This window comes from Rousettus aegyptiacus, unplaced genomic scaffold (genome assembly GCF_014176215.1).
Source record: "Rousettus aegyptiacus isolate mRouAeg1 unplaced genomic scaffold, mRouAeg1.p scaffold_m13_p_13, whole genome shotgun sequence".
NCBI lineage: Eukaryota > Metazoa > Chordata > Mammalia > Chiroptera > Pteropodidae > Rousettus > Rousettus aegyptiacus.
This window is the reverse complement of record NW_023416288.1, coordinates 41,025,578-41,040,877: the sequence shown is the minus strand read 5'-3', so window position 1 is coordinate 41,040,877 and position 15,300 is coordinate 41,025,578. Positions and strand designations below refer to the sequence as shown.

At 45.5% G+C, this 15,300-nt stretch overlaps 1 protein-coding gene and 1 non-coding gene across 7 annotated transcripts in view; one reads left to right on the top strand and one right to left on the bottom strand.

Moving 5' to 3' along the window:
* Positions 1-15,300, top strand: part of ELMO1 (engulfment and cell motility 1) — a 422,552-nt gene that overhangs the window by 396,063 nt on the left and 11,189 nt on the right. For all 6 annotated transcript variants that reach the window (XM_036230489.1, XM_036230485.1, XM_036230487.1 and 3 more), the window contains 2 exons: positions 1,544-1,651; positions 8,300-8,382. In XM_036230489.1, coding sequence (XP_036086382.1) covers positions 1,544-1,651; positions 8,300-8,382 — 191 coding nt within the window. The remainder of the gene's footprint in view (positions 1-1,543; positions 1,652-8,299; positions 8,383-15,300) is intronic.
* Positions 3,446-3,564, bottom strand: LOC118611286. Its single transcript, XR_004954159.1, has one exon. It is a non-coding gene; the product is annotated as a 5S ribosomal RNA (ribosomal RNA).

Below are 15,300 nucleotides of genomic sequence, written 5' to 3'. Positions count from 1 at the left end.
ATTTGCAAACCCTATTTATAGGCGAGGAAGATAGGAATCACAAAGGCGTTTGCTTTTGTGGATCAGGTTTAGGCGTTTTCTTTGTTCACTGTGTGTCTTTTACTTCCATTTTTAAAACGTTCTTTTCTGTTAAAGAAATTAGAGTTAAAACATGGTCTTGCAGCAAAGGCAATTTTAGATAGAAAAATACTTTTCTTGAAATGTTATGGGGAATTTTTTAGTCAGAGTGGTTTCGAAATAATTTGTGTGTGTAGACACATGATGAGATGACTTGACCAAGGCCACCATGTCTGCCGACCTCATAATTGCACGAAGGGGTTACAGGTCTCAGAGATTTTTGCCTTAAGCATTTTGACCAAGTCCCCTTGGATCTTTATTCATTGATTTAGCCGCCACCAACTGAGCAACTTCTAGATGCCAGGCATTATGCCGAGGGATTGGAGCAGTGCAGGTATGAAGAGAGTGGCCGTCACCAGAGATCCGTGGCTCCTCCGCGCTGTCGGGGCCAATGAGTGCCCTGCAGGCCTTCTTGCGTCCGTAATCATTTACAGTGCACCCATTAGGGCCTGTTGTTTACCTGGGGTATGTGACAGATGGTGGGAAATACTAAGGTGCTTAACATGCGGGCCCCAGTAGTCAAAGAAGATGCTGGAGCAGCTAAGAGGGTGGGGAGAGTCCGTTCTGCAGCAGTAATCAAAGAGGGCTTCCTAGAGGAGGCAGCGTCCAAGCACACAGCCTGGAGAGCTGCACAAAGATGGCTGTCACGATTTAAGTGCCTTATCTATAAAAAGCACTCTTCTCCTCCTTCTTCCTACCTCACAGGCTCATTCAAACTTTTTACTGTGTGTAGGGGACAGAGGAGGTCAAGTGGAGGAAGGTATTCGTAATCCGCAGGCTCCCACTTTGCCTCGTTAGAGACCCAAACGCTAGGAAATAGGGAGGAAATGATGGCGAATATCCTCGTTCTTTGAATAAATCTCTGCACATTTAGATGATTTCCTCGCGAATTCCAGCCCTTGCGTGTATCGCTAATGCTCTGATCACTCATCGATTAATTTGTGTGTATTAGCCTCGGGAGTGGGAGGTTTGGCATGCCAGCTAAGAGCTGTCACACCATCATCTCGACAGCCTTAAAATCTCAGAGAGGAAAGTGGGAGCAGAAGAGTTCCGAGGAAGCTGTTTTTTCCACACCTCCCTTCCGGCTTTGGTCAGGCCTGCATGGATACGGAATCATTCTCATAGTCACTGTAGAAACTGATCGAGTAACCCTCTGGGAACCAGCACCTGCCACTGTCATACGTGAAATACTTGATACCTTTCCCAGTGGTTCTCAGATGTCTCATTAAGCAGGACAGGCGCTAACGAACTATCGAAATCAAAATGAGACTCCCTGCTCAGCGCTCTAGAATCCGTTTCTTTCTGAAGACTTAAAACCAGATGATCTGCTTGCTCTCCCAGGAGACACTATTAGGCAATAGGGATGTCAATATTTTTTGGAAATCAGAATCATTTACCTCGTAAATCTGTGATTTTTTTCCCTCAGACAAGTTTTGGTATTGTCGGCTGTCACCGAACCACAAGGTCCTGCACTATGGAGACTTGGAAGAAAGTCCTCAGGGAGAAGTGCCCCACGACTCACTGCAGGACAAGCGTAAGTGGCTCTCCCGTGTAGAAGGCCGGAGTTTGGGTTGGGTTGTTTCCTCATCACTGAATATTGTGCAGAAAAGCTATCGACCTAAATAAATAGACCCATTGGACAGATGTCATCTTGTTGTAAGTCCTGGCCTCGGTGTTCTCATCGAGCACAGGACCTTAATGGATTTGGGGTTTGAGACTGAACAGACAAGGGCATGAAAGGAATATCTTTCCCGAAAGATGTAAAATAGGGTTCAAACGTCCGCTTTTGCCTTACTTATCCAGGTGCTGTTTCAAGGAGTGAAAACAATGTGAACCTGATTCTGTCGATCGCCTTTTTCTGATGACCCAAAATAATGTCACAGCGATCATTTGTTGATCCCTGCCATATTGCTTTACTATAGTTTAGTGTATCCCATAATCATAACACAGAGCTAATGGCACATCCAAATGTAGCTAACTTATTTCAAAGAAGTAACTTAGACACGTAGGAAATTTATAATGTTTTACAGTTTATTGTTTTCTAAATTCCCTGAATACATCTTATTTATGTTTATTTGCTATTTCTGTACGATATCTGTTTTAATGTGTATATTTTGAAAATTATTTTAGCCCAAGACCCAACCAGGTTCCAGGTTTTTTAGGTGGTCTTAAGTACACAAATTAAACAAAGTCCTATAGAAATATGAAAACATACAGTGTTGATGAATTAATTTGAAAGAGAAATGAGATAAAGTGAACACAGCCTCAGAGGATACGCCAGGTAGAGAAATGAACAAGGGAGTGAGAAAGAATGAGAAAACAAAGACACTTTTAAATACCCTTTGAAAGTCACGTGGACCCTGCGGTGAGTCATATAAGTGTGTCCCAGATAGAATCCTCACCCTCTTGTCACCCCGGGGCCCGCGGAAGGCAAATCTAGACCGCCTTCCTTAAAGCTCATGGCCATCAAAGGCGAAAATAAACCACAAGCGGAAAATTCCTGACACGTTCAGACTCCGTATCAGGCAGACAGCCTGGAACATTCTCTCTCTCTCCAGCTTAGAAAGCGGACAGTCTGGGCTTGGTCGTGTCATTTAGTTCGGGGAGCCACCTCGTTCCCCTTCCCGAGAGCACTGCCTCTCCAGCCCTTATTACTGGGGAAGGAAAAGAAGTCTGCAGCCACCGCCGCCGAGGAGGGGGGCAGCGTCCACACACACCTGCAGCGGGGTGTCCCGGGCCTTCAGCTCTCGGGAAGCGTCCCCCATCCGGCCACGGGCAAGCTGGACCAGTGGTTCTCAGAGTATGGTTCTCATACCATCAGCAGCAGCATCACCTGGGAACTCAGTAGAAATGCAAATGCTCAGGCCCCGCCCTCAGACCTGCTGAACCAGACACTCTGGGGATGGGGCCCAGCCAGCTCTGCCTCAGATCCTCGGGCGATTCGGATGCACCCGAGGGAGAACCGCTGCACTCTTCACAGCGATTCTCCACATGTAGCCTTCACCAAGAAGTGCGAACTTAAAAAACCAGCCAAGGTGAATGGGCTATTAAAAATAAAATAGAACCAAAAATTAATATCACGATCCATTCATTAACAAAAAAGGACTTTTGATCGTTAAAAAACAGCATGAAAGACCTAATCTTGGAATAAAGGACAGTCCCTTCTACTAAATTAAATTAGCTTTACGAAAAACACACACCCATGTTTTCATCTTTTTCTTTTTTCTTTCTTTTTATTTATTTATTTTTTAGGCGAGGCAACCCTTGGTTGACCTCACAGATTGCAAGGACCTTGTCAGTTTATAATCCCTTATTTTTTAATTTTTTATGCCTACACCACCTGGTCTTCCTAGGTGGTCTCCCATCCAAGTACTAACCAGGCCCAACCCTGCTTAGCTTCCGAGATCAGACGGGATCGGGCTTGTTCAGGGTGGCATGGCCGTAGACTGCCATTTTCTACCTGGTAAAAATTCCCTTATGAGCGCCGAACTAACTGTCCAGACCCGGCATCTGGAACCTCTGCTCTATGGCGGGAGAATGAAGAGCTAAAGGCTACTGTTGGCCAGAGCGACCGGAAACTCTCCAAAATCTCCCGTAGCCTCACTCTTAACCTGACCAAGAAATAGGAAAAGTGTCCCAGGCAGAAAACAAAACAAAACAAAAAAATAAACGAAAGAAGTCAGCTTGACTCATCCTTTCCCCTCGTGGCCCAGTGAGTAGGCAATCCCACTCACTGGACATTTTACTTACTTATCTCCATATTTGTAGGGATATGATCCACTTCTCAACCCACAGACAGACATTCGATTGATGGCAGGTTTTACATACAGCACTGCCGTTCTGTCTGGTCCTGTGTCTGAGGAAATTGGTAGCCCTGCTCCTAGAGGCGATCGAGGTATGGTCAGCGCCTGAGCCTTGTGCAGGGGCACTTTCTGGCCTGGCCCTCAAGCTGATGTTCCCCCAGCTGTCCCAAAGCCAGCACCCCCAAGAACCCAGGGTGAAGATAACTCACTAGAAACCAGGAGAGCCGAGGTCAGGGAGAGCGGGCTTGCCAGGCGGTGGCAGAGGAGCAAGGCCAGAGCTGCCAATCTCCAAGCGGCTCGTGGCGGTCGCCACGGAGCGATGCTGGTCACGGAAAGGCGTTGCAGCAATCCCTTCTGATGATGGTTCCAGAATTCTCTTTCACCACTTTTCTCTGCAGCCTGGAAATCCAGCCATTCACAGTTCGAAAGAGCTGCTTTGTAACACTTTATCCATTGCAAGACAAACCAAGAATCCATGCGTGTGCAGGTGTGCACGCAAGGGAGATGTCTTGGCAACTTGACATCCGAATGAAGCTAGCACGTGGCTGAACTGAGACGGCCCCAGCCTTGTAGGTTTGCTGCTTCGGGCTCACTATCTGGTTTGCATTCAATTCCAATTACACATTCTACCTGGAGCAAAAGAGCCCATTCTCTTGGAACCCTTAAAAGAGAAACTTTCTACCAGAAAAACAAGTCCTTCCTTTAATTAATGACAGGTGCCATTGCTCCTGCTGTGTATGATTTCCCTCTCTTGAGACCAAGGGGAAAATTGTCTTCTGCCCCATAAGTTAATCAGTGCCGAATATTGAGATATCGATGAATCAAATAGTGTAATTGAATCTTCTTCATATGGAGTGCGAGTAGAGATTGAGAGCCACTCCTTAGCTGTCCTCGTCCCCAAAAGTTTAGGAAATGGCTCTTCTCATATTCCTTTTGACAGGAAATAGGGCCCTGCCCACTGCTGCCTCCTGCCAAGGTTAAAAAGCCAGTAGTGACCTTGGCTCTGGCATCCGGAGTGGAGCGATCCTCTGAGGTAGACGATGCTATCGCCCCACACTGCAGGCGAGGACGCTTAGGCTGCCAGAACAGAAACCCAAAGCGCTACACCCAGTAGGCGGGTCTAGCATTCGAACTCAGGCTCTGCGGTTCCAAGGCACAGCCCTTCCCTCCACCCCGTGCTGCCGAGATAGAGACCAGATTCTTGACTGAGCCGTGCTGGGACCAGCCCGCCCTGCCGCCGGACCTCTGCCCACAGGTGCTTCCGCTGTGAGCTGTGTATGCAGCAGGTGCTCATAACTCACTGCTGCTTCCTGCGGCGATTTCTGCCTCAGCGTGCCTCCCAGTCGTGAACGTTAAAACTGTTTTCACCATAATGGCCATATTTACTTTTTCGATTATTTACATCCTAAATCACCGTTAAAGCTCCTTCTACAGGTAGTAGCTATCGAAGGGTTTCCTGATTACGTCTGAAGTGAAAACCACATCTGGGGCTGTGCTCAGCATGATTTGGGGTACCGACACCTCCCAAACGTGGGGAGAAACCTACCAAGGGAGCACGGAGTGGAAGAAATAGCAGAGTCCCAGCTCTGCCCCTTACTAGCTATGTGGCATTGCGTAATCTCTGTCCTTTCTTTAGGTCTCGGTCTTCCCATCTATAACATGGGGGCATTGAATTAGATCGCCTCCATCCGGCTCAAACTGAAAGAAGCCTAGAAAGAAATGAGGCCACGCCTCAAGGATTTAGAGTTGAGGGTGGGGTGCCAGTACTGACCCTCCTGTTCTCATACGTCTGGGCCCCACCTTTATATGCTGCTCCCACACAAAAAGGCCTAATGGAAACACTGGCCTGGCTTCGAAGTAATCAAGAGCCCTCTGCTGCCTCCTTACAGTGCAGATTCGCGAGACATGAGTCTGGTTCTGCTCATGGGAATAGAGCAGGTGGCATTTTAGCCTTTCTGATGCCTGATCTTCCATCGTGTCTAGAGGCAAACCATGCAAAGAACAACCTTTAAAAGCCACACTCTATTTTTGGAATTTTGCATTTTTCCTTTTAGCCATAATCCTGTGAGTAATAGAGCAGCTTGTCTCCTTGACAAGGGACAATGCATATGAAAAAAAAAAAAAACTGAATATATACTGCCACGAACACGGTAGAAAAATGCCTCTTCTCCCCTGAAGCCCTCTCGTTAGAGGTTCCAAAGGCTATTCTCACAATAGACTGCGTGTTACCGTGTGCCGTTGCGTGTGATGGGTTTTCAGAGCCATGGGGTAACTTACTATTAATAGACTGTAGGCACTCTCTAAGTCATTGACTGCGTTCTATATTACACAGCAAAAGACTCTCTGCTTCTGAGCTACTTGTGACTCAAACTCCATCTGAAGCTTGAGAAGGATTTTTGAATTGGTATGTTAATTACATCAAATTCACTTCAGTAGTGGATTTGCCATTGACAAGTAAACCCAGCTTCCCAGTGTACCCAAATGTCCCATCCCGAGGTCGTGATTAAGCAGCCAGATCTGCCACTGAGAGGAACAAGGCTGATTCCTGGTTGTAAAAAATGAATTTGAGGGGAACTGAAGCCAGTGGTTGTGGTCACAGGTAGGTCCGGGGATCATACGGCTGATTATAGGAAGGTGGCAATTCAGAGGAGCCAGGCAGAGGCAGGCAAGGGGCCCAAGGGAGAGGGCCATGCACTCAGGATCGGCTGCATTACTCCGTCATGCTGCAGGAACAAACGACCCCCAAATCTCAGTGGCTTAGGAGTTTGTTTCTTACTCCTCGCATTACATAACTGACATGGGCAGCCAGAGGACTGCTTTCTGCAGTTGCTCAGGGACACAGGCCGGTGACTGCTTTGCCGTCTGGATGGAACATGGGGCTTGTTCATTTTCTGCAGCCGGAGAAGAAAGATTGGTAGGCATGGACTTTTCACTGTCTCAGCCAGTCAAAGAGACGCGCCATTTCCTCTCACATCTCATTGGCCAGAACTGATCACATGGCCCCACCTAACTGCAGAGGTTACTGGGAAGTGTAGTCTTCCATATGCGCAGAAGGAAAGGAACACCGGATATTAGTGAGTACAAGTAATGTCCACCAAAAGGACCTAGGATCAGGACTGCGAGATGGAAGAGCAGATGTAGCGGACACATAGCTGGGGGTGTGTGCGGAGATTCCCGGGGGAGTTCACCACAGCAGCCCTCTTCTCAAGGGTTAGAGAGCTCTGGGAGTGGCGTCAGGTGTGGACAAAGTTCTTAGCAATTTTAGGGGACCCGGAAAATGTTAGCTTCTAAAAGGTTTTCCTGTTCCATCACTTTGATCGTCTATGTATTTTATAATTCTATCTTCATCTAAATATCTCCCCACAACCCAATTCCCCAATACAAGTATGTGACCTTTAATTATGAAATCTCTCATCATACCCATCCTTAAGGAAATGATTACTAAGGAATCGCTGATTGATTACTAAGGAGTTCATTACTCGAAGCCCCCACAGATCCTAAATGAGACCCACGGTCTCTTGTGAACCAGAAGAATTGGAGGAGGACAGGTGACTCCACATTTTTTTTTTTAAATGAAAGTTCCAAACCCTCCGACTGCCTTCTCTCTCTCAAATGGTCTTCACAGAACGTCTTAGATGCACAGACCTTTCCACGTCTCCGTCTCCCCCCGAGTCCTCAGTAGGACATGCGACTGCGTCATTTCACCTAACTGCCAGATAAATACCAGCTACCATTTCCCCCATCAGAACAGAACGCTCCCTTTATTCGAGTTTAGGTTCATCTGTAAAGTAGGGACGATAAAATCTGCCTCACAGATTCGTCGTGAGAAGGAGTGAAACGGTAGAGAGGGAGCATGACCGTGAGAGTTCAGGGCTGTTTAGATTCAAACACTTTTTCTGTGGTGAGGCTGCTTTCCCATCGTCCAACACTCGGGAACTAAACAGGCGCAGATGCTCCGGCGAGGGGGACCGAGGCTCGGCGCGCTCGCCAGTGCTGCTGGCGCACGGCTCCCGCGACGTCGGCATCGGCTCCGCTGTCGCTCTCGTTGCCACGGCCGCTTCCGGTGCCATCACTTTTCATGTAACTGTGATGGGATTCGTTTCTGGGCACTTGTTTCAGTGAACCAAATTCTGCGCGTGAACATAGGCTGTCCTCCCCAGGGAGGCTTTTTGCCAGAATATACCAATGCGTTTTAGTTTCTAGCCCCGGAACACTGCTCGACTTCTCTTTTCGTCCCTTTTCTTCCTCTCGCTCTCTTTTTGTTGTAGTGTCTGGGGACGGCGACTGTGCCAGCAGACTGGGCGCTTCGTGCTGCTTTATCATTGGCATCTCTGCCCCTGCGCGGTGTAATTACTTTCATTTTCTTTTATGAATCGCAGTGCCAGTGGCAGACATCAAAGCTGTGGTGACGGGAAAGGACTGTCCTCATATGAAGGAGAAGGGGGCCCTCAAACAGAACAAGGTATGATTTCCAAATTATTGCCAGTAGCTCTGTCTGCGCGGTGCAGTCAGCAGTGGGCCCGGCCACTCCGTCTTTAGTAGCAATGCTTGTGTGTGTGTGTGCGTGCGTGCGTGTGTGTGTGTGCGCGCTGTGTGTGTGCATGTGTGTGTGCGTGTGTTTGCACGTCCCTCACTCAGCTCTCCTTTTTCCTTTCCTGATTCCTTCCACCTCTCTCAGCTTCACTTTTTTCTTTCATCGGTCACTTGTCAGGTCCCCACCATCTCCTCCTTCCTCTCACTTCCTACTCCCAACCCTAGGAACTGCCGCTCGCCCTCGTCCCCCAGTCTTCTCTCGAGCCTTCTCCGCTCATCCGCACTCACCCTCTGGGCCTCTCCTCACCTCCCATTTATGTGTATATTCTCCGTCCCCTGATTTACACCCCAATCCCTTTGATTTTCTCTTGCTGTCATCGTCTTCTTAGCAGCCTCGCTGGGGTTGCAGTGAAGCCTGGGAAAGGCTGAAAACAAATGACTCACAAAAACCCTAGAAAACTTTTAAAGGCCTGAGATTTTTCAGCGTTATGGAGAGTACTGTGCAATAGCTCAAACCCAGCTTAAAGGAGAGAATTTCCCCAAACGAGTACGTTGCTTAAATCCTCTCCACATTGCAGCGGTTTTCACCCTCTTCTCCTTTTCACCAACTGGCTGTTTCTCATGACGGCTCCCGTACCACACCGGAGTGTGGGAAAGGGCATTATCTGAAAAGAATGGAAGAGTTTTCCTTGATGCCAGTTGAGAGGCATTTGCTCTTGGAGGAGCCGTGAGAGAGCCGATTCTTTGTTTATACCTCTTGGCATCTTGTGATATCTGGTACCCCATTCATCAGTAAAATTACCCAGATTGATCTGGGTGCTCCGGCCACCTTGATACCAAAAATATCACATAGATAAATAGGTTGCTTCTTTTTTATCCAGTGTCAGTATCGAAGAGGAATGTAAACATTATACGCATGTTACTTATCAATCAGGGTTACAGTTAATAATTTCTGCTCTGTAATGTCAAACGTCATAAGACAAAGGTGAATCCAGGTCTGCGTAGGATGACTCTATCGATGGTTAAGGAAAAACAATTGTACTGTGAAAGTGCTGTTTAGGAAGACAAAGGGGGATGAATAGAGCCAAGGAAGCCAATAGCAAGATCTTTGCTTCTTACGTTGCATAAGTATGATTCACATCAAGGCCATGTAAATTCCTTCTCTGTCAAGCCTATCTCGACACCATCATATAACGCACTTAAGTTACAAACACAGTGCCATAAGGGCACACCTAAGGGTCTGTGGGTCCTCTGCTACACAGCATTTCTCTTTTCTCCACGATATGGGAAAACAGGGATTCTGCAGCTCATCAGACTTCAGAGGCGCATCCTCAACTATCGAGCAAGTCACCAGCCTTTACGGTCTGCCTCCTGCGGGGCTACCTTCCTCCATTACCACCTGATATGCAGAGCACAAATGGAGAGTGCGGGCTCTGCTCGACTTCAGCTGAGGTCCTCGTGGTTATATAGCACTTGGAACTGAGCAGGAAACGATGTGGGGAAATTGGCAGCAACAAGAGTCTATACCCCAGAGAAGGCCAGGAGGGGTGTAGCTGGGGGGCAAAGCAGCCTGCCCAGGACCCGAGCACTCTGAATAGGGGCAGAGGGAATTATGTGAGACGCCTGTGGAGGAACTTCTGGTTTCAGCGCCAGTATGTAGAGAGCTTAGGAGTTATCACTGCTATTCTTACAGTGAGAAGAAACTGAGTAAAGTGAAATTCAAAGATTTTTTTTTTTTTTGGACTAGCCAGAGAACTGAGGTCACAGGGCAAACCACACCTTGGAATTCAGAGAGTCAAGTGCATCCAGGAAGCCCCAGCCAGATCTGCTCACCTGGGATAAACTGTAGGATTACTTAAATGGTTGTGCTGATAAATTGCTTTAGCTTGAGTATGGGCTAGAGTGAGAGTGAGAAACCCTTGGGGGTTGCGGTCTTGAGAACATACTTTCATGGGCTTTGCTCCCGATAACCCCAGCAGGTTCTGCCAGTTAAGATTTGAGAAAGATCACCCTCCCCGTGCCCACTGGCTCTGGCAGGGGAAAGGAAGAGGAATCATGAAATAGGCCAGAGCCTTCTCCATAATAAAGTCCTGCCCTCCAGACCTTTCTTCCAGCTAGAAGAAGAGAATTTCTCCCATTTCATCTCATTTTAGCCTTCCTGTCTCAACTGCAGGGTTGGGGGTAGCAGAGACATCATCAACAGCAGCCAGAGCCTCAGGGAAATTCTGCAGCCAGGGAAAAGGGGAGGGGTGGGGGGAAGCTGTACCACTGGAGAAACCCTTGAGAAGTGACAACCACAAGATATCAGACCCCTAAAAGGTGGAGATTTAATTGGAAAATTATGGAATGCTGTTCCTCACTCATATACTACCACCACGCCAACAAGACTCCAAAAGAATAATAGCAGAAAGATCTGCAAAACGTAAACTCTCTCTGAGGACTGCTTAGGAAAGCCGAAAGTCAGTAAAAGAGACAAAAACAGGGACATTAGAGGAATTTGAATCTTCTAGTACTTACAGCTACATCAAACATTAAACATATCCCAATTCTTTGCCATGTTAACATAAATCATTACTCATATTCTGTGTACCTCGCTATTACCTCATATGTGTCTGGATGTGAACAAAAAATTGCAGGCAAGCCAAAAAGCAAGGAAAAAACAGCCTGAAGGAACAAATCAGTTATCAGAACCAGACTCCAACACGACGCAGATGTTGGAATCATCAGGCAGAGAATTTAAAACAACTATCATTAAAAGTGTTGTGGGCTCTGATGGAAAAAGTAGAAAACGTGAAAGAACAGTTGGGTAATGTATGAAGAAAGATGGAAGCTCCAGAAATTAATCGAAAGAAAAGACTATAAGTGAAAAACACTGTGACAGAAGTGAAGAATGCTTTGAATTGGCTCATCGGTAGACTTGACATGGCCGAGGAAAGGGACAGTCATCTTGACGATGAGTCGATAGAAACTTCTTAGACTGAAATCCAAAGAGGGAAAGACAATGGGGGGAGAAAGACCACCGAAGAACTAAGGGACACCTGCGAAAGGTGTAACACACGTATAATTAGAAAACCAGGAAAAAAAAGAGCCGAAGAACTATTGAAGCAATAACGGCCAAGATGTTTTCAAAATTCGTGACAGATCAAACCGCAGATTCAGGACGTTTAGAGGACACCTTGCAGGATGAATACCCATTTGCCGCCCCCTCCACGCCCCCAAAATAAAAACCACACCTGGGCATAGCATATTTCAATTGCAGAAAACCAAAGAGAAAATCTTGAAAGAAACCAGAAGGGGAAAAACACCTTACCTGTAGAAGAACAAAGATAAAAATTAAAGTGGATTTCTCATCGTAAATGCTGAAAGCAAAAAGAAAGTAGAATGAAATATTTAGTGTTGAAAGAAAAAACTTGCCAACCTAGAATTCTGTAGCGAAAGCACCCTTCAAAAGGAGAAGGAGAAATAAATAAAGACTTTTTCAGATACCCAAAAAGGAAATTCATTGCCAGCAGATCTGCTCTTCCCAAAATGTTAAAAGAAGTTCTTCAGCCAAAAGAAAAATTATGTAGGACAGAAATTTGGATCTACATAGTGAATGGATGAGCATCGGAGAAGGAATTAAGATAAAAATATTGATTTTTGTTATTAATCCATCTAAAAGGTAACTCTGTTTAAAGTAATAATAGTAACAATGTTTTGGATGATTGTAGAATATGGGTAAGTAAAATAAATGACAGCAGAGTCCCAAGTGACAGGAGGGAGATTTGAGATACTCAGAACAGGAAAAAGCAAAAAAAAAAAAGGAAAAGAAACAACAAATGCAGCAAATAGAAAAGAGTTATGAAAAGGGCAGCTATTAATCTAATTATATCAATTATCATTTTAAATTTCAATGGTCTAAGTACAACAATTATAAGACAGAGATCATCAGAGTAGATTAAAAACATCAGCAATAACAGGACCCAACTGTATGTTTTAATAGGAAAATCCCTTTAAATATGAAGAATAAGTTAAAGTAATGGGATGGACAAAGATATCAAAATATATGAGAGAAATCTGATAGAACTGAAAGAAGAAATTCACAGATTCGTTATTACACTGGAAACTTCAACACCCCTCTGTCGGTAAATGACAGATCAAGGAGGCAAAGAATCAATAAGGATATTGATAAGCTGAACAGCAGCATCAATCCCCTTGACCTAATTAGCAGTAATAGAAAATCCACCAACGACAGCAGAATACACATTCTTTTTAAGCTCACAGGAAACCTTCACCAGTGTAGACCACATTCTGGGCCATAAAATGCATCTTAACACATTTAAAAGAATAGCAATCCTACAAGGTGTATTCTCAGATCACAGTGGTATTAAACTAGAAATCAATAACATAAATCTAGCTACAAAATCCTTTCAAATATTTGGAAATTTAAGAACACACTTTGAAATAACCCGTAGTTCAAAAAGAAGTCTCAGAAGAAATTATAAAGTGTTTCAAACTAATTAGAATGAAAATATAACATCAGATGGGATGAGACAAAAGCAGTGCCTAGAAAGAAACTTATAGCATTGCATGCATACGTATTAGACAAGAAGAAAGATTTAAAATCAATAAAGTTTCCACCCTAGGAAACTAGAGAATGAAGAGCAATTTAAGCCTAAAAGCAAGTAGGAAAAAAAATAAAAAGAAATAATAAATATTAGAGTACAGATCACTGAAATTGAAAAAAAGAAAAGAAACTAGTAGGAAAAAATCAACCAAACCGAAATTACTTTATTGTAAAAGATGAATAAAATCAAAAAACTTCTAGTCTGACGAGCCAAGAGAAAAATGAGAGTTACCAAGATCGAAACAGGTGTGGAGATGAAGTGCTCATCTGAGCATATATGTGGTTGCATTCGGCCTTCCTCCTCCAGCATCCTTTCCCCCTAGAGGAGATCAACAAAAGAAACCGAGTAAATGACATTTTCTAACTTTTATTATTATTATTATTATTATTATCATTATTATTATCATGGCACTAGTAGAAAATTGGATGGGTGGATGGATAGATGGATGGATGGATGATGTACGGATGGATAAATGGAGCTCACTGCTATAAACACATAGTTAAGATTACAAATGGAGGCTACTGCCTAGGAGTCAATGGCCCAGATGTCCCAGCCACCCTCAATTCTTCCAGACAGCTTTAAGGGATAAGAGAGGCACTACCTCTACCAGCCTGGCCTCTTCATTTGCATAACCATAAAAATTGTTTTTCTTATAATGTTGATAGTGCTCATGTGCCCGGTTCATCAGGCAAAACATCAAACAGCAGAAAGGAAACCCACAGCCTTAAGAATTTGCTTCCTCGACCCCATATACCTATACCCCTTCTCCCAATACCCCAGAGGCCAGCTCCTTCCCACCCTGGGACTTCTGGGTAGGAAAAGGGAGACCAGCAGCTTAAAAGGACAGTTGGCAGTGAGTCCTTAGAAGTCCGTCAGTGCACGGTGGAGGGCCTCAACTGAGGCATGTTGCTCGCCCTTCAGACACTTTTTCCAGCTGGAGAGGAGGCGCTGACGTTTTGTGCCACAGGGCCCTAGGCTAAGCTTAAATACTGAGCAAGGCGAAGTGAGGCATTAGTGTCTACAAGGGAGACACTTTGCTACAGCAAAATATTGGTAACTGACACTACTTCTCACTCATTCAGCAGCCGATGTGCCAGGCACGTTCTAAGGAAAAAACAAAAACAAACAAACCGATCCTTTTCCTGGAGGCAGAGATGCTGGCACAACCGAGCTATGATGAGCAGAGTGGACATGGCCCTGGACTCTGGGAGCTTAGAGTCTGACGTGTTTAACAGAAGTCAATGTGACAGGTGGACTTCTGTGGAGACAAAAGGACTGGCTTCTTCGCAGAGCAAGATTAGGAAATTTCTAATGAGACTTGCAAAGAATTCCTCAGAGAGACTTATCGTGGGCAAATGGCAATTCAATTGGGAAGAATTCGATTTTTAGGGATTCAGGATTCTATACTTAACTTTAGAATTTATAAAATTAAGTGATCTGTTGCCGTGTTTTTGAAAGTGCGCATTCCTGGTGCTTATCTCGCTGAATGCGGGGCTCACAGTGAAACAGCCAACATAGAATCACCAGCGGGAAAAGCTGACCAGATCTCACTCATTCAAGCAGCCTTATATTTGGCATCAGAGAAACCACTCTCTCGCCGTGTCCCAGAATCCAGCTTTTATTTTTCCAGCGTGATTCATGAACCTGAATAAGAAGCAGATTATGCTAGAAGATGACGTTCGCGCATCAGCCTGAAAACCCTGGTCTTAATCAGAAAGCCTTTGTTCGGATAGACTTCATTCATCATTCATTCAGCAACTGTGCTGAGCATCTTCCGTACAGCAGGCCTGTGCCGGGGCGAGGAATAGAAAGATAAATACGACCTGGCCCCTGGCCCTGTGTGTCTGGTGGATGTAAGACTTGTGCATCGGCACGCTGCTACCATCCAGTGCTGTCAGTGCCCCAGGAAACGTAAAAGCAGAGGGAGCCGTGGAGACCCGAGAAAGGCTCGTGGAGGAAGTAATGTCTGACCTGGCCTGTGAAGAGGAATTGACTAGGTGGAGAAGCGAGGGGAAGACTTCCTAGAGGAGGAAAGGGTGTGTGAAAAGGCACAGGGGCCTTTCGGTGTTCCAAAAAGCATCCTCTGATCGAGAAACACTGAATTCGGAGTATAGGATTGATAGGGACAGAGAGAAGGAAAGAGGCAGGAGCATCACTGGCTGATAATACTGAGATAGATTGGGGCCAGCAAGCTGCAGCTGCCTCAGGAAGGCGACATCCTCTGTTATTATGAACTGCAA